Raw genomic sequence first — 21695 nt, forward strand, 5'->3', positions numbered from 1 at the left:
TTTGCCCCACTTTCTGTTCAAGTTGTATGTGCTGCCAATACAAATTCCTTCTCCTAACCCATGGAATGAGCTTATGGCTCCGTGGAGCTTCCATGTAGGTAGAACATACTCAAGAGAGTTTCTTCAGGCCAGGCATAGTGGCTCATGCCTATAATTCCAACACTTTGGGAGGCTAAGGCAGGTGGATCACTTGAGGTCAGGAGTTCCAGTCTACCCTGGCCAACATAGTGAAACCTCGTCTCTGCTAAAAACACAAAAATTAGCTAGGCATGGTGGTGAGTGCCCGTAATCCCAGATACTCAGGAGGCTGAGGCAGGAGAATCACTTGAACCCAGGAGGTGAAGTTCGCAGTGAACGAAGATCGTGCCACTGCCCTCCAGCCTGGGTGACAGAGTGAAAAAGTGTTTCTTCATTTTATCTGCCACTGTATATCTACAAGAGGATTCCTTGCTTTGAGCCCCAGTTCTTCAAAATCCTACTTGCTGCCTGAAGACACAAAGTCATAGAACATTAGGGCTGGAATAAACTATTGTAGTATAACCTTCCTGCTGTTACAATAAAAAGCTATGAACATTACAAAGGCACTTGAAGAAAATTTGTGCTGGGAAATGCCTTATTTGAAGAGCATTTGAGTATACTCCATGAAGCCTAAGATAGTTAATCTTCCTCTAAGCCTCAATTTCTTCATCAGTAAAATGATGAATATATTTCATATTTCATAGGATGTAGGCTTAAATGAAATCATGCATGTGAAAAGCACAATGTCTATTATGCATTAAGTGTTAAACACAAACTTTCAAACTTTTACATTTCAGTCATTTAAATCAAATGATCTACCACAGATCTCCCCAAGGACACTCTAGCTCCAAACTAACTATAATCCCATGGTGACAACCCAAAGAACCAGGGTTCCTGGGTTTTCTCTAATGCCCAGCCCTCCTAGGCTTCTGACTGCCTATCTCCTCATCGTAGAGGGATTCCTCCTGACCAGTCATTACAAAAATTCTTGAAGCATGAGTAAGACTGAGTCTGTGTTTGGACTGGAGAAATGGGTAAGTAACAAGGTATATATATGTATGTGTGAGTGACTGAGAGAGAGTGTGTGTGTGTGTGTGTGTGTGTGTGTGTGTGAGAAAGTCACAAACTAAGGATGGTTTTTAAAAATTGCAAAATGTTAAGAGATTTATCTAGGACCTGACCCACTTCCCCAGAAATTTACGGAATTCAAGACCAAGCCTTTCATATTCACTGTCATCAGTTAGATGGACCCAATAGCTAAAAAATTAAGGAGAAAAAAAATGGAGGAATATGACAAAAAAAGTCAAGTCAGAGGACTGAAGAATATATACAGAACATAGAATACTAGAAATTTTCTGAAAATAGATGATAGCGAATACCTCAAGAAAGTGAGGACATGTAAAGAGAAAAGGGAGCTTAAAGAAAAATTGTAGAGTTCATAGATGGGACACAAGTACAAAAAGCTGGCTGAGCATGTGGTTCTCTACCAATAACAACTGGAAAACAGTGCAACTAGCAGGAAAAACTTGCACATAAGAGTTTAACTTTCCACTTTGGGTTTCAAATTCTCCCATAGCAATAAGGGCAAGTGAAATAATGTTCACATAAGAATTTTTTGTTTTTGTTTTTGTTTTTGTCTATTACTGTAGTTTTTTTGGTTTGTTTTGTTTTGTTTTTGGTTTTTTTTGAGACAAACTCTTGCTCTTGTCCCCCAGTCTGGAGTGCAATGGCACAATCTCAGCTCACTGCAACCTCTGCCTTTAAGGTTCGATTCTCCTGCCTCAGCCTCCCAAGTGGCTGGAATTACAGATACGTACCACCACGCCCAGCTAATTTTTTGTATTTTAAGTAGAGAAGGGGTTTCACCATGTTGGCCAGGCTGGTCTCGAACTCCTGACCTCAGGTGATCTGCCCGTCTCGGCCTCCCAAAGTGCTGGGATCACAGGCGTGAGCCACCGCACCCGGCCTGTTACTGTAGTGTTTTAACAAATCTAAGTGTACTAGGATTAGTCTTCATTCATCTAAGACATACAAGTACTGGAATTTTTTAGGTGGGTTCCTCAAATGTCATCACAATGGTGTCTTCTCTATATTCAGTCACTCTTCCGCCCTTCTCTGTAATGCTCAGGGATTTCCCAGCTCACTAGCACTTAACCTAGTATATCCTAAAAGTCCAAGTCTAACTACATAAATGAGTTTAAATACAGTGAACATTTCATTTTCACTATTGCACTAAGCTGAAAGAAATGATTTTTGGTAAATAAAGGTTCATCACAGCAGACAATTAAGTGAAAAGTTCTATATATAACTGAAGATCAAAGGATTCTCACCTGGGAAGCTTGTCAAGATGCATATTCCCAAGCTCCCAGGCTCCCACTCCCACTGATTGTAATACTGTAATGGAGCTGAGGACACTACATTTTTACCGGGCTGACCAGGCAGTTCAGATTCAGGTGGATCATAAACCAGCTCTGAGGAAACAGTGGTTTTATACACGATGCTACTGTTGATGTTGCTACTAGGAATGGTGCTCAGCAGAAATCCTGCAACATATGGCTCTGTTTACACACTATTCACCATGTAATGAGAGTCTGCAACATAGGCTAAGTGATAAGAGATGTCTTGTGGTTGACCTCTCTGGAGATAAGCAGCAATGAAATTCCAATGAAGTCTCATCATCCCTCATCACCAAAACCATCCTAACCACCTCAATGAAATACACCTGACTTCCCTCGCTCCCCCCACCCACCGCCCCGAAACCAGCTGCCCTGTGTTCTAACACCAGCTGTAACCAACCAATGACCTGATACTAACTAACCCTAATCTATCAGCTGCTGCCTAGTGCAACAGAGAGGGAAAGTCAATGAGAAGGAATTGGGTGCCAGTTCTTGCTCTGCAAGTAATGGGTTGACTAATGAGACAGCCACAAACGTCACTGCCATCCCATCTCACCCTCTCACCTGTGCTGCAAGGCTTCAACAATCATACCCAGTCTCCACTTAGGAAAATTCTGTCCTTTCTCAAATGCTGGCAGCTCAGCAATGTGCTCTCTTAACCCACGCCAAGCACATAGTAAAAGAACTCCAAAAAGGGTTCTAGCCGGAAGTGATCTTTCTCCTCCATGCTCCCAAAGCAGATTATAGCTCCTCCATAAATGTGCTTCACATTTGTGCCCCATGTTTGCTTTGTTACCTGTGTATACATTATCCTCTCTTCTAGATGGAGCTTCTGTAGGAAACGAGAATCCTTTTTAATTTTTTGGTATTACACCCAGCTCAGGACCTTGCTCAGTTGCTTAAATTGAATGAGAAAATGTATCCAAGTACCCACTGATGTGTTGGAAATTCAACTTGTTCTAATATTGTGGACTGTCTGTACCTGGCATATCTGTGTCCCAATTTGAGGAACTGTTTTTCAAGTTGACGTGAATGGATTCCTTACAGATGCTCAAGCATCAATTTGGTTTTCCCTAAATCCTGCAGATCAGGAAGTCAGTATCCAAGTTTACTTTAAGAAATTTCATTATTATAAATATATGTATGAAATTTTGTCCCCAGAATTTTTTTCTCAACAGGGAATCCTGACATAAAAACAACCAATTTTGAGATGCTTCAAAAATAACACTGCAGTAATAGCCACTCCTAAAACAAAATATTTCTCCTTTCCTTCAATATATGTAATCACATATGACATATAAAATCTGCTTACTGGATAAATTTATCTTTAAAAGATTATCTATATTTATTAAAAGTTAAAATACATATACTCTTTGACCTGGAATCAGGTATAACAATGTATTTTACAGAGCTACTAGCACACATGTGGAATCATACATGTACAAGGCTACCTAACTGAACTATTAGTACAGTAACAAAAATTAAAAATCAACCATAAATAGGGAATAGATTAAATAACGGTACACTGAATGAAACACTAACTTCTAAAACAGGAAGTAAAAAGAAAGGGAAAATAAGGAAACTGGATCAATCCAACTTACGACAGGAAAGGAGAAAAAATAATGCAAAGAAATGATAATCACAGTAAAGTGAATACAAATTAAAATTTATCTACTAAAAGACAGTAATTCAAAGACTAGATTTAAAAGGAAATAATAGTTTTATGCTATTTACAAGACAGACTTAAAACCTAACAACATAAAAATGTTGAAAGTAAGAATATACCAGGTAAATACTAAAAAAAAACTAGTATTAACAATAGAACCTGATTTTTTTTTAAATAGATTAAGAAAACTAGATTAAAGGAAAAAATCATTATTACTGAGATAGAGGATCATTATTTAAATGATAAAAAGAAACAGTTTATCAGCACGTTTAAATAATCCCCAACCAGAACACACAGTGCTAACAAAATCATCTTAAAATAAAATAAGCAAATGCTGATTTAGCCATAAGGAGAAACCGCCAAATCCACAATCATTTTAGGAGAATGGGTTTAAGAAAGAAAAAAAAAAAAAAAGATTTCTGTATGCTCTTAAGAGAAAATCTAAAAAATAATGACAAGAAAAAGTTGAAAGGAATGGAAGAATATGTACCATTAAAAGGAAACCCGACATAGGAATGTCATTATAAGACAAAACAGATTTTAAGACAACTAAGAAGTTAACAAGCTGACCCTACAATAAGCATGAAAATTTTGAAAAAGAATAGGAAAGGAGAACTCACCATAAGAGAAATCAAAACTTGTTATAAAGCTATAGTCGTTAAAACGGTGTTACAGTGGTACATGGACAGATAAATGGACCAATGAAGCAGACTCAGGCACTGAAAGGAACCTTTTATATGACAGCATGGCACAATCATTAAGAGTAGAGAGGAAATAGGCTGGGCACTGTGGCTCACACCTGTAATCCCAGCACTTTGGGAGGATGAGGTGGGTGGATCACCTGAGGTCAGGAGTTCAAGACCAGCCTGGCCAACATGGTGAAACCCCATCTCTACTAAAAATACAAAAATTAGCTGGTCGTGGGGGCAGACACCTGTAATCCCACGCACTCGGGAGGTTGAGGCAGGAGAATCACTTGCACCCAGGAAGCAGAGGCTGCAGTGAGCCGAGATCACGCCATTGCACTCCAGCCTGGGCAACAAGAGTAAAACTCCACCTCAAAAAAAAAAAAAAAAAAGAAAAAGAAAAAGAGTAGAGAGGAAATAAATGGTCCAGAAGAACTGCCCAGCCTTGTGAAGGAGAGGGTGATTCAAAATTACGTCCCTTTCCTCACTCTATATGCAAAAAGCAAACTTCAAATAAATTATACAATTAAATGTGAAAATCAAGACTTTAAAATAAACAATGCAGTAGGCTGCTTTATAACATCAACTTAGGGAAGGCTTTCTTAAATTTCATAAATATAAATCATAGAGGAAAAGATGAATTGTCTACCTTAAAACTAAAGACAATAGAAACAAAATGAAAAGGTAAGCCAGACAAGAGAAATATCTGTAGTGACAAGGGTTGAACTTTCTTTTTCTGCACCTGGCCCGCAAGGGTTTAACTTTCTAAAAATATAAAGAACCAGTCAGGTGCAATGGCTCACACTTATAATCCTAGCACTTTGGGAGGCCAAGGAGTGCAGATCACTAGGGGCCAGAAGTTGGAGACCAGCCTGGCAACATGGTGAAACCCCAGCTCTACTAAAAATATAAAAAGTAGCTGGGTGTGGTGGCACTTGCCTGTAATCCCAGCTACCCCGCTACTCAGGAGGCTGAGACAGGGGAATTGCTTGAACCCAGTAGGCAGAGGCTGCAGAGAGCCAAGACCGTGCCACTGCACTACAGCTTGGGCAACAGAGTGAGACTTGTTCTCAAGGAAAAAAAAATATATATATATACACTATTAATATGAGCTGCCCAAAAATCCAATTGTAAAAAAGGGGCAAAGGTTGTAAACTGGTAATTCATAAAAACAAATGAAGACATGCTTATTGGTACTATATGCTCAGTATTAAGCAAATGAAATGAAATAGGATCATGCATATTCGAACAAAATATCTGAATGTCTGAAAATAATAAATGTTAATGAGGGAGTGGAGAAATGGGAATGCCCATACTGCTGATAGAGAGTAAACTGGTATAACTATTGTGGCAGCCGGTTAATATTTAGTAAAGCTGAAGATGCATGGTCCACTGTGGTACAGGCCCTGGAGATATTATCAAATGTGTACACAAAGGAACACGCACAAGGATATTTTCTGCAATACTGTAATACTCAAAAGCCAATAACATCCTCAGTGGTCATCAATAGGAAAATGAATTAATGATAGGATTAACATATAATGAAATACTATATAGCAGTTGAAATGAATGTACTCTTTACATGTATCAACATGCTATACATAAAAAACAATGATGAGCAATAAAAGCAAATTGCAAAAGGATATATATTATGAAACTATGTTTAGTTTTAAAATACACAGAATAATATGGATTGTGGTAAAAAATATAAAATCATGAAGAGTAAGGACAGGTACAAACAGGATAGTGGTTCTTTGTGAAAGTAAGGAAATGACATAACAAGATCTTCAATAGATGTGCAGTTTTTCCTTTATTTAAACACAAAAGGATCTGAAGTAAATAAGGAAAAAGGTTGACAGTGGTAACAATTAAATAGTGGCTGTATATCAACACTCTTGGTTACAAACAACAGGATCTACACTTGCTAGTTTAAACAAACAGAAAAAAAATGGCTCACAAGTCTCAGGCCTGGAGGTCAGGACTATGAGGCTCAACAACACGCTGATTTTTATACCCTGGAGCAGCTGTGGGGGAAAAACTGCTAAGCACAGCCTCCACACCTTGCACCATTACATGGGACCTCTGCCACTGCTGCATTGAAAACCATATCACTGTTCCTCTCAACAACTACTCTTGTCTGCAAAGTACTTGCTTCCAGATTTCACACAGGTATGTCTAACTGGTGAGCCCACGGACCTGTACCTGTCTCAGCCGTAGCTGCAAGGAAGGGTAGGAAATTAAATTTCATTCTTCTGGCCGGGCGCGGTGGCTCAAGCCTGTAATCCCAGCACTTTGGGAGGCTGAGGCGGGCGGATCACGAGGTCAGGAGATCGAGACCATCCCGGCTAACATGGTGAAACCCCCGTCTCTACTAAAAAATACAAAAAAACTAGCCGGGCGAGGTGGCTGGCGCCTGTAGTCCCAGCTACTCGGGAGACTGAGGCAGGAGAATGGCGTGAACCCGGGAGGCGGAGCTTGCAGTGAGCTGAGATCCGGCCACTACACTCCCGCCCGGGCCACAGAGCGAGACGCCGTCTCAAAAAAAAAAAAAAAAGAAAGAAAAAAAAAATTTCATTCTTCTACTGGGTAAGGTAAGATCCATGAAGTGGGAAGTTGCCAAAAAGCAGGTGTTCAAACAGTGCTAGTTGCCCAAAAAGCATGAAAAACGCCCACTCAAACAAGAGTTTGTGAAATTATTCTCTGTACTTTTCTGTATGCTCAAATATTTCACAATTTTTAAGAGAAAAAAATGTTGAAGTATATACATTCACAAACAACAAAGGGAATGGAAAAAAACATCAATAAACAAGAGATGTCAACCAAATTCTAAAAGACAAAAAGCTAAGTAACTAATAAAACACTAGAGAACGTCACCACCTAGAAAACATGTGGAGGAAGTTCCATCAGAGGCAGCCAAGCGGCCCAACTGGGCCTTAGCTCAGAGACGGCAGAAGTTCACAGATGATAGAAGACAGTAGAGGGATTAATTACATCTAAACTAATTAAAAAGAAAGGAATTAATTAAAGGCCTGTATACAAACGGGTTGAACACTACCCCATCTTCAAATACAGAATGGCCTACATCCAGGGAGTGCCCCATGTAAAATATCAAAGGGATCTTTTATAAAGTCAGTGAAAGAACAGTCTGCGTAAACCTAGGAGTCAATTTAGAAATCAGTAGCCAAGACAAGACCTCTTCATTCCAGCATTTTACAAACCCTCGTCCTACCAGCCAGATTCACCTACTCATCCTTAGTGATGCCTACAACAAGCCAAACCTTGCTCAAACCACAGAGCTGCCACTCAACCTCCCTATATCCACATTTTCAACTACAAACTGACAGCCAATAAACATAAGACATTTGAAAAAAGCCTGAAACATGTAAGTGAAAGACTAAGATAAAAAATCTGTCACCAGAGAAAAGAGATAATTCAGGGACTAGAAAGTGAATGAACAAATGAATACCAATTATATCGAATCTTCAGAGAGCTTCATGAAAAAAATCACATCCAAAAACCTGAAAAGGATTCTATGAAAGAGAAGCAAAAGACAGCTTTCAGAAATTAAAATATGCTTGACATAATGTATTACAAGTAAAATATAAATGCAGGAAAAATAATAGAGAAAGGGAAAAAAATACAGAGGACCAATACTGAAGATGCAAATACAGCTGAACGGTATTAGAGAAACAAAGAACCTCCAGAGAAAAGAAAGAACAAAAAAAGTAAGAAAACATAAAAGAGAGATGTCGAAAATTGAAAGGACCGCCTACGTACCAAGCAGAATAACTGACTAAAGACCGAGATACGGGTACAGGATTGTCGAATTTTACACCACCAAGAATAAAAAGATCCTAAGTGTCCAGAGTGTATTGAGGGAGGGGGATGCAGAGAACAGGTTATATAAAAAGAAACAAGAATCAGACTGGCATCAGACCTTTTATTAGCAAAATCAGATGCCAGAAAATAACTGAGCTGCTTTCAAAGTTCGAAGAGAAAACTACTTTTCAATCTAGAACTCTGTATCTAGCTGAATAGTTCATCAAATATAAGCGCAGAACCCACTTTAGACATGCAATGGCTCACCTCTTAGACATTTTTTCCTAGAAAGGAGCATAGAGACAAATGCTAGCAAAATGAGAAAGTTAATCAAGGAACAGGAAGATATGGACTGACCTCACCCAGAAAAAAAAAAAAAAGATACAGCCTTCAGAGGAAGCCTGTGCACAAGACACAGAAAACTTGCTGACACTGAAGCAGAAACTTTTTGGCAAAATATTTTTGTAAGACTGATTACCAAGGCTTACTCAAGGTGTGGGTAAACAGGCACTCTTTTTTTTTTTTTTTTTTTTTTTTTTTTGAGGCCGAGTCTCGCTCTGTCGCCCAGGCTGGAGTGCAGTGGCGCGATCTCGGCTCACTGCAAGCTCCGCCTCCCGGGTTCACGCCATTCTCCTGCCTCAGCCTCCCCAGTAGCTGGGACTACAGGCGCCCGCCACCGCACCCGGCTAATTTTTTGTATTTTTAGTAGAGACGGGGTTTCACCATGGTCTCGATCTCCTGACCTTGTGATCCGCCCGCCTCGGCCTCCCAAAGTGCTGGGATTACAGGCGTGAGCCACCGCGCCCGGCCTAAGCAGGCACTCTTAGACACTGTTACTGGGAGTAACATTCGGCAAAACCTTTGGGAAGCCGGCATCTGGTAGCGCCTGTCAATAATTCCACTGCCAGAAAGCTATTCCTACAAAATTATTTATACGTGAGGCAACGTAGAACATAAGAGCATGTGAGTGAAACTGTCTCCGTTCAAATTCCCACTTTACCACTTTCAAGCTCTATGCTGTTTCCTCATTTAAAAAATAAACATCTTCTCAACAGGTCACTGTGGGGATTATCCAAAAGGTTCCAGGTGATGAGCTTAGCACAAGGCCCAGCACATGATAAATACTCAGTTAACATTATTTACTACAAACATTTGCCATTTTTGCATAAGGATGTTTACTGTGCCACTGTTTGGCAAAAAATGCAAGCAAGTATAGTATGATCCTATTTATGTTTTTTAGAAATTACATTTATATTTGTATGTATCTGCCTAGATCTGCAGAAAAAAAAAAAGAGAAAACATGCCAAAGTGTTGCATCCATGGAGCAGGAATGGAGTAACCTGTTTTTGTACAGTTTCCATTTGAGCAACATGAAGTGTTTCATACTTCAGAGAAAAGAAAAAGTAAAGATCACTATTAATCTTGGGAAGAAAGGGTTAATCTGTATAAGCACACACCAACATATTAAAAACATTTATTTTATTAAACTTATTTAAATTTTAGAAAGTTATTAGGTAGATGTACATTCCTCTGTTGGTTTAGTTTGATCTTCAGTTACCTGTAAAAACACGAACAGCTTTACTTTCCTAATAAACACTTTCAGTTTTACCCCTTCACCCACCATTTTAAATCATTTCATAGCCCTCTTATAATGACCCTTTATCTTTCTCCTTCAGTAGTAATTATTACAGAAAGTTAGGTAAGGAGAAAGATTTAAAGGCCAAGTAACCAATATAAATTATCAGGTAAAGAACAATAATTCCATTCAAAAATATAATCTAAAGCATATTATACCTAGGCTTCTCAAGTTTGCCATTTTACTTTTCAGCCATAAAACAAAATCATTAGTGTAAGAAAAAACACCTGAAGTGCTGTAACAAGATATTTTAAATCAGTTTATTTTCTTTTGGAGTATAATCCATTTAGAATAAAGCGTATTACAGATTTAGTCTAAATATTTCTATTTCTATTCTATGTCACTCAGACTCATCAAACAGACACAGCTAAATCTGAATTCAACACCCCCAAAACCTGTCCCGCCTGCATCATCTATCTTGGTAAAGGGCTCCACCTGGCTACCTAAGGACAGCATTCAATAATTCACTCTCTTCTTCCTACCTGCATATTCCAGCAACAGTCCTATTCATTCAGCCTAAGTTAACTCTCACAGTCCTTCTCCCTATCGTGGCTGAACTTTAGGGCCTCATTCTCTTCTATCCCCCAACAGAACTCTTGGCTTAAGTCATGGCTATATCCCATGACACTCCTACAATGAGCTTTTAAACAATAATAGCTGATCAACAGGTCACTTCCCTACTCAAAATTCTCCAGGTAGTCTCTATTATCTCAGTGAGGTGGAGGAGGAAAGTCAGGAAGGCAAGTTCCACAACATGGAACACAAGCCCCTCATATTGTTTTCGGACTGACTGATTACCTACCCTACACGTGACCTGTACATTCAAATTCATCTTACATTCATCATGTTCTCTATGTAGGCAAGTGACTTCCTCTGAGATAACCTCCAACCCATTCTCCAACAGAGTATCTGCATGGTCCACTTTTATTCACCCTTTAAAATCAGCTTAAGAGACTCCAATTCCTGGAAGCCTTCCTTAAGCAACTCCCCAGCTTGGTCTGAGTCCTCTTCTTTATGCCAGAGCCCCACATGTACATCTGAACTGTCTCCTTATAAGTCTAATTATCCAATCAACATTACTTCCCTGAGGCAGCAAGTACATTTTATTCATTTTTTTGTACCACCAGACCATAACAGTACCTGGCACACAATAAACTATCATAAGTCTGTGTTGAATCAATGAACCACGTTTAATCTAATCCCTTCAGAAAAGCAAAACGGACAGTAGAAAAAAGCAACTAAACCAGAATAAATGTTTGAAAAAATATGTATTGACTAACATCATTAGATATTCTAGGTAAGACACTGTCTCTGCTGTTTTTCTACATTTTTCATTCCTTTTAAAGTGTTCAGTTACTATTGCTTCTTTAGTTTCCCAAACTATTTATTTAATATTCATTTCTTTAGTTTCTTTTTTAAATTGTTTTTAATTTTACTTAACTCCAAGTAAACACGCTGAACATTTCTTCTTTAGTTTCTTAATCTAAAATGATCACTGTGACCAACTAAAGAGAGAAAATTACTCTATCCATTCAAAGATAATTTCTCCTCCTGAGAAAAAAAATTTATATACCCCTTACCCAAGAATATTATGGTGAAGTCCCTAAACAATCATTCCTATCTGTAGAGTCATTAATAAAACTAGGTTTATATATCATTATGAAAAACTGTCAATAAATATTTCTTGGGTAACCCCTTCATGTGCTAATGTTGTGTTCAAACTTTGGGCTTACACAAATAAAACAAATCCTGAAAGGCTTGGTAGAAGATAACTGCACAGGCAACGAAAACAATCAAAAAACAGTATGTGGATGTATACAATCAAGCACAAACTTATATGAATGAGTAATTATTTGTTAGAGATTACTCTGAGACTATTCCACAGAGGAGGTGTGACTCGGGGGAGGTAGTGAAGAATGACTGTGTGGTAAATAGACAGAAAGAGAATGGAAAATGGAGTCCAGAAAGAAAAACTATCATGAAGAAATAAGCAAACTTGAAAATAAGTTTAATGTGTGATGCTTAATGTGCTTGCAAGCTTAACCAGAGTGTTTGTGGCATTGTGGGAAATCAGGATAAGGAGGAAGGCCTAATGAGGCCAGATTACACAGGACAGCTATCAGATAACCTAAGTAAAAGAGGCACATTTAACCTATGAAATAGGAAACAGGGATAGTTGTGGTCAAGAAATACAATCACTCAGGCCGGGCGCGGTGGCTCATGCCTGTAATCCCAGTACTTTGGGCGGCCAAGGCGGGTGGATCAGGAGGTCAGGAGATCGAGACCATCCTGGCTAACACGGTAAAACCCTGTATCTACTAAAAATACACAAAAAATTAGCTGGACGTAGTGGTGGGCACCTGTAGTCCCAGCTACTTGGGAGGCTGAGGCACGAGAATCGCTTGAACCCAGGGGGTGGAGGTTGCAGTGAGCCAAGATCGCGCCACTGCACTCGAGTCTGGGAGACAGAACGAGACTGTCTCAAAAAAAAAAAAAAAAAAATACTATCATTCCTACTAAATGTTAATGACAAAGAATAAACTACAAAAACACAAACATTCAAATCTGGTTTTTCAGGACATTAGGACATTTGCACATTTACTGTTAATGGCTAAAGACAGCTTTAAAATATACCTGACAAATCTTAATCCTTTAAATATTCATTAAGTTTACAAAAAAAAAATTACATAGTAATATTATTTCTCTTCAAGTTCTACAATATCATTTTCATGATAATAACAAACAAAATCAAAAGAGAACTGCCAAGTTACAACTTTACCCTTACCAAAACACTAGTGAACAATCACAACACTGCTTTGACTATTGAGACAACTTACTTTTTTCCTTTCTCTTTGTTTCTTTCATTTCCCCCCGCCCCTTTGGTTGTTATTGGTTAATTTTGATGAATTTCTTCAAGAAGAGTACTCATTAGCTGTCAAAAACACTTACCATTTTCCGAGATCTTTCCAATAGCTTATCCCATATCGTAAAATGTGCCTTGAAAAGAAAAGATTTGCGATAAACTAAATAAAGTAGTAAAGTCAAAGTAAAAGGGACAGACTCTTTATATAGCTTTTAGAACAAAATAAATAAAAAGCTAGGCAGCACTAATATAGATAAGTGGTTATAAAAGTAGCGAAAAAAGGTACTACATAGGATAGCTGCTTTGTTTTTTGCTTTCTTCAATTGCTTAAACCCGGGCGGCAGAGGCTGCAGTGAGCATTTAAGAAAAAAACCCTTAAGAATTGAATGTGCTCTTCTTTCACTTTTGCCCCTCTTAATCATTTCCATCACAGAAAGCATTTCTTCTAATAGGAAGAAAAAATCTGCCCTACTTTCCCATAGATTGTGGTTCAATCCTTAAATAGCCAGTTTCAACATCCTAAAAGTCATTCTTCAAATCATACTACAATTTACTACAAACATTTTTCAATTTACTACAAACATTTGCCATTTTTGCAAATTATTAAAAACCAACTGTGACATCTTCACACTGAAATGGCAGAACCAAAGAATTCATCAAGTTACCCTAAAGAATAAGTAAAACCTAACAAAGACAATAGTAAATTTTTCTCTTTTTTTTTTTGAAATGGAGTCTCACTCTGTCGCCCAGGCTGGAGTGCAGTGGTGCGATCTCCACTCGCTGCAACCTCCGCCTGCTGGGTTCAAGCGATTCTCCTGCCTTGGCCTCCCGAGACAATAGTAAAATTTAAACTCAATTTCCTTAGTCCTTAACAATCTCCTGTAGCAGAGGATTATCAGAATGCATTAAGGAAAACTGTACAAAGTGTATCATGACCGCATCAATTGTATTAGGTCAACTGAAAGTGATACCAAGGCATATGGGCGGGCCAGTGACTATTTCACACTGCAGAAAATCTGTAACAAAAGGTAAAATTAATAAATATTGACACACAAACCCTTCTAGAGAAAGAGCTGATTGGTATGTTTGAAGGGAACACCATGCCTGACTCAGGCGGAATGAACTGCTGGTGTAGAGACCTTGAGCTGTGGCTGGAATACAGTGAATGAGGAAAGGAGTGGTATTAGATAAAGTCAGAGAAGCAAGCAGGGATCAGATAATGCAGGGCTTTGTGAGACAGGGTAAAGAGTTGGGATTTGTTCAAGGGAAGCCATTGGAAAGTTTGGGGCAGAGGAAGTACATAACAGATTGTGTATTAAAACGATCACTTTGGCTACTCAGTGGAAAATGCACTGTAGAGGGCAAGAGTGAAAGCAAGGAAGGTGAGTGAAAACAAAGAGGAACTTGGATAAGGGAAGTAGTAGTAGATGAGATGCTATAAGGTGCATAGATTCAGAATATGTCTCAGAGTTAAAAGTTGAAAGGACTTGCGGATGGATGGGCTGGGGAATGGCTACAAAGGGAAAAGAGAATCAAGGATTACCTTAAACAACTAAGGAAACCAGGAGTATCCAATCTTTTGGCTTCCCTGGGCCACACTGGAAGAAGAATTGTCTTGGACCACACATAAAATATACTAACACTAATGACAGCTAATGAGCTAAAAAAAAAAAAAAAATCACAAAAAAATCTCATAATGTTTTAAGAAAGTTTACAAATTTGTGTCTCATTCAAAGCCATCCTAGGCCACATGCAGCCCATGGGCTGTGAGTTGGACAAGCTTGAGTTAAAGGATGATCCCATTTTCTGAAATTGGGAAGGCTAGGAAAAGAAGCAGGAATGTGGAGAAAAGTCAAAGTCAAACGTACATGAGAGGTGTGCTAAATTTTACAAAATGAGAGCGATGAAAGAAGATATAAATAAGAAGATACAGTAAGTTCATAGACTGGAAACCTCAACATATTAAAGATGTCAATTCTCCCCAAACTGCTATACAGCTCTAATGGACTTCTTATCAGAATCTCAGGAAGACTCTGTTGACATTGAAAATATTATCCTAACATTAAATGGAAACTCAAATAAACTAGAAGACTTAAAACAATTTTGATTAAAAAATAGTAACAAGAGAGGAATTACTCTACCTGATTTCACAGCCTATTTAGAGCTACAGTAATCAAGACTGTGTGGTACTGATAGAGAACTAAACATACGTGATCAATGGAACAGAATAGAGGACCCAAAATAGACCTACATAAATATGCTCAGCTAATTTTTAACAAAGATGCAAAAGTAACTCAGTGGAGGAAGAGTGGCCTTTTCAACGAATGGTACTGGAGCAATTTGACATCTATAGCCCACAAAAAAAAAAAAAAAAAAGCCTAAACCTAAACCTAAATCTCACACTCATAGAAAAAGTAACTCAAAATGGGCCACAGATTTAAATAGATGTAAAACTCTAAAACTTTTAGGAAGGAAAAAAAAAAGGAGAAAATCTTTGGGATCTAAGGCTAATCAAAGAGTTCTTAGAATTAACCCCAAAAACATAATCCATAAAAACAAAAATTTTATCAAATTTTGATAAACTAGTTTCATCAAAATTAAAAACGTCTTCTCTGCAAAAGGCTGCTCAGAGAGAATGAGAAAACAAGCCACATATACAAACACAAGGTACAGACAAACAGAGAAATCTGAAAACTACATATCTAACAAAAAACTAATATCTACAACATATAAAGAACTCTCAAACCTCAACTGTTAAAAAGTAAAACAATCTAATTAGAACACTAGCAAAAGACATAAACAGACACTGCACCAATGAAGATATATAGATGGCAAAGAAGTACATGAAAAGAATGATCAATACCATTGGTCAATAGAGAAATTCAAATTAAAACTACAATGAGATATCACTACAAATGTACCAGAATGACTAAAACAAAAAAAAGTACTGACAGAATCAAATGCTAGTGAGGATGTGGAAAAACTGATCACTCATACATTGCCAGTGGGAATGTAAAATGGTACAGTCACTCTGGAACACTTTGGTTGTTTGTTAAAAAACTAAATATACACTTATCACATGACCCAGCAATTGCACTCCTGTATTTAGCCCAGAGAAATATTCACAAAAACCTGCACACAATGTCACAGCAGCTTTATTTGTAATAGCCAAAAACTGAAAAGAACTCAGATGTCCTTTGATGGATGAATGGTTAAACAAACCATGATATATCCAGACCAAGTAATACTACTTAGCAATAGGAATGAATGAACTACTGATACACTCAATGACTCAGATGAATCTCCAGAGAATTATACTGAGTGAAAAGTGCCAATCCCAAAAAATTACATACTGTTCAATCCCATTCATATAATATTCTTGAAGTAACAAAATTATAGAAAAGGAAAACAGATAAGTAGTTGGCAGGGGTAACCAGGCAGGGTAATGGGGGCAACAGAGGGAAGTGGCTGTAAATGCGTGTGTCTATAAAAGGCCAACATGAGGGATCCCCTTGGTGAAGGAATTGGTCTGTATCTTCATTGTATCGCTGTCCATACCCTGGTGGTGCTACTGTATTTTAGTACTGCAAGATGCTACCATTGAGGAAACCAAGTAAAGATACATGGGATCTCTCTATGTCTTATAACTGCAATTATCTCAAAATCAAAAATTTAAATAAAAAGATTAGCAAGGGGTGGGAGCAATGTGGAAAAGGTCAGGCTTCGGGTCATGAATGGATCATTAAAATCAGAGGGAAGAGCATGCCAAATTTAAGCTTAAAAGGCATTCCAGAAAGGTCTTACCAATATGCACTCTAATACCCCCTCTGTCAATGTACCCTCACCTATGCTAATTTGAAAATTTTAAATGCTATATCAATTTGATTTAATTTTTTCAACTAATGTTTCTTTTGTAATTGTATATTTGCACCCTGGGCAACTTTGTTTTTAATCATAAGCCTGAGTTTACAAAATATTAGTGTCATATAACTTATGAAAAATTAGAAGTTTATACTCTTCAAACTGGTAGAAAATCAAGTCCAGAATTATATCTATACCCAAATTGGAAGGCCTGGAACTTTAAGCTTTACTTACTCTTAAGTGAATGGGTAAAGACACACCCTGGAATCTTCGTATGAGACTTGGCTGGGTGGGTTGAAGACTGTGAACTGCTGACACTTCATACTGGAAACAAATACTTGTTCTTGGAATAAGAGGGCCCTCATTCACATCAATGAAGTCACCCATTCTGATTGATTTAAAAATAAACAAACAAAACTGCAACATCAAATAATTTGTAATAGCTTGAAAAAGAAATCTCTTCATTCTCTTTGCTGCTAGCATCCCTAATCAAGAACATTATATATGGTTCAATTCAGTTTCTAATGACCCCTGACATAATGACCTCAAGTAAAGAGGCTAAAACTTTGAAAATCAAATCAAATGAACCATTTTCTTAATTAGCATTGACATAAATTTTAAGGTCTTTAAGAGTCACATAACACATCATGCTATTAAGCTGATCCAACTGCCTAAAACCGATCATCTACAACCTTAAAACAACCCATGTAACAAAGTTTAGAATTCACCGTGTAGGACAGATTGTGTTCAGAAACAAAGGGCAGTTTCTAGAGGAAAAAAGTTAAGTCCAGTTCATAAAAACAGGAGGTTGAGAAAACAGATCCAGGTCATGAAGTCATCTCTGCAGAATGCATTGTCTTGGGACTTGCTCCCCATGGGAGGATGTCATCATAAGCAGTGGACCTTTCTCATCCATGTGTCAGAAAGCACATTCCGGCTTAACTTACATATATCATAAATAATTACTAGTCAATATTCATATGAATTACCATGTTCAATTCATAACAATGACTATCTTGCCCAGTTTCAAAACTAACTCCTAAAAATTACATTCTTAAACAGTGGTTTTCAACTCAAAATTAAATAAAAATAGCAAACAATAAAATGAGGATTACAGAAACTACAAGTGTTCCTGAAGGTAATTTAAAGCTTCCATTTACCACCATATCAAAACAATGAACAAAGCAAAAAAAATAAGGTGAAAAGAACAAAATAAGGTACAAATTCATCTTTTTTGGTCATATGCTTCATTCAGATAACAATAAAGCTAAGCCTTATTCTAACATAGCAGCCAGTTTTTAGACTTTTACTTACCTGTGTAGCTTGACTATTCTCTCAGGGTTCTGAGATGCCTTCTCTTCTATGAAATCTATTTTGTACCTGAAAAGCAGCAAAGAAAAAAATATTTTAACTCTAAATAAGTAAAAAAGTGTTTAAAGATACCTCCCTTTCTCTTCCTCTTCAGCCATACTTTTTGAGAGTGGGTTACACTTGGAACCTCCCTTTAATCTGGCCACAGACCCATGACTCTGCCAAACTGTTCTCAACAAAGTCACAGGTACCTGCTTGGTGTCAACCCAATGAACACTTTTTGTTCCTCATTTTCTTAATACCAATGCTCACCTCCACTTCTCAAAGTGTTCTTTCTTTCCATTTTTATTTATTTTGATTTTTTTTGAGACAGGGTCTTGCTCTATCACCCACTCTGGAATGCAGTGGCACAATTATAGCTCATTGCAGCCTCAAACTTCTGGGCTCAAGCGACCCTCCTGCCTCAGCCACCCAAGTAGCTGGGACTACAGGTGTGAGCCACCATGCCGGGCTAACTTTTTGTTTTGTTTTGTTTTGTTTTGGTAAAGATAGGGTGTTGCCAAGTTGCTCAGGCCGGTCTCAAACTCCTGGCATCAAGCAATCCTCCTGCCTCAGCTTCCCAAAGTGCTGGGATTATAGCGATGAACCACCACACCCAACCTCAAAGTGCTCTTTCCATGGGTATCAGTGGCATTCCTTACTGCTTGTTATTTTACATCTCTGGCCACTCTTGTCTTTCTCTACCCTTTGAGAATTTTATGCTACACCCTCTTTTCACTTCAAGCATCCTCCTTAGGCCAGCCTCTGAGCTACAGTTTCGGTAGTTATATCTCCTATATCTCTGCTTCTAATCTACCTACCTCTTCTGACACAGTTTCCAAGACCCATCTGGACATCCCTCTAGGATGTTCCACAAGCACCTTACCCTGAGATTTCCAAACTGTACAAATTATCACCTCTTTCCCGCCCAAACTTGTTCTTCCTCCTGAATTTCCTGTCTTAGTACAATACTACCAACCACCCAGGTGTCCATGTGAAAAACCTGGGAGATTTCCTTGATTTCTTTCTCCAACCATATCCCCTTCATTCAATTCATTATCAAGTTGTCAATTTGACTGCCCAGTGTCTCTCAAATCTACCCAATCCTGTCAGTATAGCTAAAGGCACAGATGAAACTGCACAGCCCAGGTTCAAACCATGACTTTACCATTTACTATTGAGAGCTTTGTCCATTTACCCCAGGGTGCTAAACAAGTAATACGTGTATGTGCACCACAGGTGTATGCACAATTATGCGGCAAAGTTGGGGAACATTGGTTTACGCAAAAACACCCCCTGACTACTACAGTCCCCCAGGCACTAATAAGGGTGCCAATTACCTTGAATATTTGTCCCTCCTGACCCACCTCCAAGAGATGCTCCTGTCCCCTGAGAGTCAAAGCCACAAAAAGGCCCCACCCCTACCCCTGCAGCAGAAAGGCTCAATCACTGACCCACCTTCAATGATTCAACTCTTCTGTCCTATCAAGCTTCCTCCAGAATTATCCCCTTCCTCCTACCACACACTCAACTAAGTTACAAAAGTCCCAGAAGCCCCTACCAGTCCCTGACAGTTAGGTAGCGGAATGGGAAATCTCAATGTATACTGAATGGAAGTCAAAAGCATACTGTCCAGTAAAGTACCATGGTGCACTTCAATGTGATTAGTACTAGTTAAAATGAGCCTTAAGTGTAAAACACATACCAAGTTCTGAAGATTTAGAGTGAAAAAGAATATAAAATAACATCAATATTTTAATATTGATTACACTGAAATAACATTTTAGATGTATCACTTAAATAAAATCATTAAAATTAACTTCACCTTTTGACTTTTTTTCAATGCAACCACTAGAAAAGTTCAAAGTATACAGATGTCTCATATTATATTTCTTTTGGGAGCATGTGCCTAGACTTCTGGCACAGAGAGTGACTTGACGTGTTCAGACAGTCCAAAGAATTTTCTTGTAGAATCAATGCTATAAATGGTGGTTTGGTTCTACAATACTATCTGTACTCTAGTTAAAACAGTACATGACAACTGGTTTCTAAGTCCACTGGTTCCAGGACATGCTAAAAATGTTTAAGATAAAGTGTTTCATGGGCAAATATATTTGGGAAATTTTCAGTGTCCACTTTGGGAGACCCTTGAGTGCAATGAGTAAAATTTTTTAAGCCACTGTTCTTCAAACTCAGCTTAACACAGTACATGGTTTCATATGTCAATTAATATCTTATGGAAGAATATTATGAGACAGATAGCTTTGAGAAATGCTAAGCTATAAAGTATGTGTCAAAAACACACTCATAACTAACCCAATATATTTATGATAACCTATCCCTATAAGAATTTGTAATTCATCGCTTCTCGGCCTTTTGGCTAAGATCAAGTGAAGAATTTGTAATTGAACTTCTATATACCTAAAGAAATTCTATTCTATAACCTTTAACAATTTGTAGGTGCATATTTTGACTTCAGACTCTGGGTTTTTTTGTTGTTTTTGTTTGTTTGTTTGTTTTTAACAGCACAGATTTCTCTTTCTAAAGTTCTAATATTCTATTAGGTAAATGTTAAAATTTAGCTTATGTTCTTATAACTGGTAGTAGAAGGTGAAGTGAAAGTTTTCTGAATGAGAATTGAGAAGCCAGGCAGGAATTAAACTGTTAAAGAAAATCCATCAAATGAATAATTCACATGCAGAAGACTAAACCCCGGCTGTGTAAACATTTTACTTCAACTATTAGCCCTCTTCCAAACTGCTTGCATTTTCAGTCTTATCAGTGTCATTTTAAGTGTGGAGGGGTAGGAGAGAAACGCTGCCAAATACACAAAATTATATAGTTGCTTAACGTGCGTTATCACTTCACACTAGAAAGAAAAAAGGGAAACATACCACTATGTTGATATAATGAGAAAGGCTGGTCCAAGAACAGAGAAGTAAAACAAAGTGAGAAAATTATCAAGGGAGGTGGGGAACATTTTCCTCAGCGAAATAAATGAGATCAGAAACAGAGCTCTCAGAGTGGAAAATAATACACTGTCATATGTATATCAAATATAAAAATTCTTAAGACCTGAATTTTCTTTATTACATATAATACTGGAAGAATTAGCCTTGATTTAAAGAAAGCCAACACTTACTTGTTGTGTTGAAATATTTCCAATGCCACTTTTGCTTCAACTTCCAGAGTTTCAAATGGAAGATCTTTATAAATTAAAGCATGAGCATCCTTTGTGAAAGAACGTAAGTTCTCCTTAAAAATGAAAGTAATAACCTTTAGTAACAATTTACTGAAAAGCATTTCTCCATAAGCCAGTTGAGACAAAACTCTATGCTTAGTACTGCAAATCCAACTAAAATAAAAGACAAAATCAAGTTTGTTAGAACAGGAAGTTATT

General features: G+C 37.8%; 1 protein-coding gene and 1 pseudogene across 7 annotated transcripts in view; one reads left to right on the forward strand and one right to left on the reverse strand.

Moving 5' to 3' along the window:
* The window catches only part of MRPL39 (mitochondrial ribosomal protein L39), a 113931-nt gene that overhangs the window by 82230 nt on the left and 10006 nt on the right, over positions 1-21695 (reverse strand). For 2 of the 7 annotated variants that reach the window (XM_033232209.1, XM_033232207.1), the window contains exons 6-9: positions 21438-21550; positions 18260-18325; positions 17180-17333; positions 13171-13218 (exon numbers count right to left, since the gene is read on the reverse strand). In XM_033232209.1, the coding sequence (XP_033088100.1) occupies positions 13171-13218; positions 17180-17333; positions 18260-18325; positions 21438-21550 (381 nt within the window). Of the gene's footprint in view, positions 1-9394; positions 9971-10046; positions 10144-10172; positions 12195-12590; positions 12702-13166; positions 13219-17179; positions 17334-18259; positions 18326-21437; positions 21551-21695 lie in introns of those variants that run through there. The other 5 variants (XM_033232213.1, XM_033232206.1, XM_033232212.1 and 2 more) reach the window with 5 other exon arrangements.
* Positions 20656-20743, forward strand: LOC117096802 (annotated as a pseudogene).

This window comes from Trachypithecus francoisi, unplaced genomic scaffold (genome assembly GCF_009764315.1).
Source record: "Trachypithecus francoisi isolate TF-2019V2 unplaced genomic scaffold, Tfra_2.0 Lachesis_group14, whole genome shotgun sequence".
In the NCBI taxonomy this organism is placed as follows: domain Eukaryota; kingdom Metazoa; phylum Chordata; class Mammalia; order Primates; family Cercopithecidae; genus Trachypithecus; species Trachypithecus francoisi.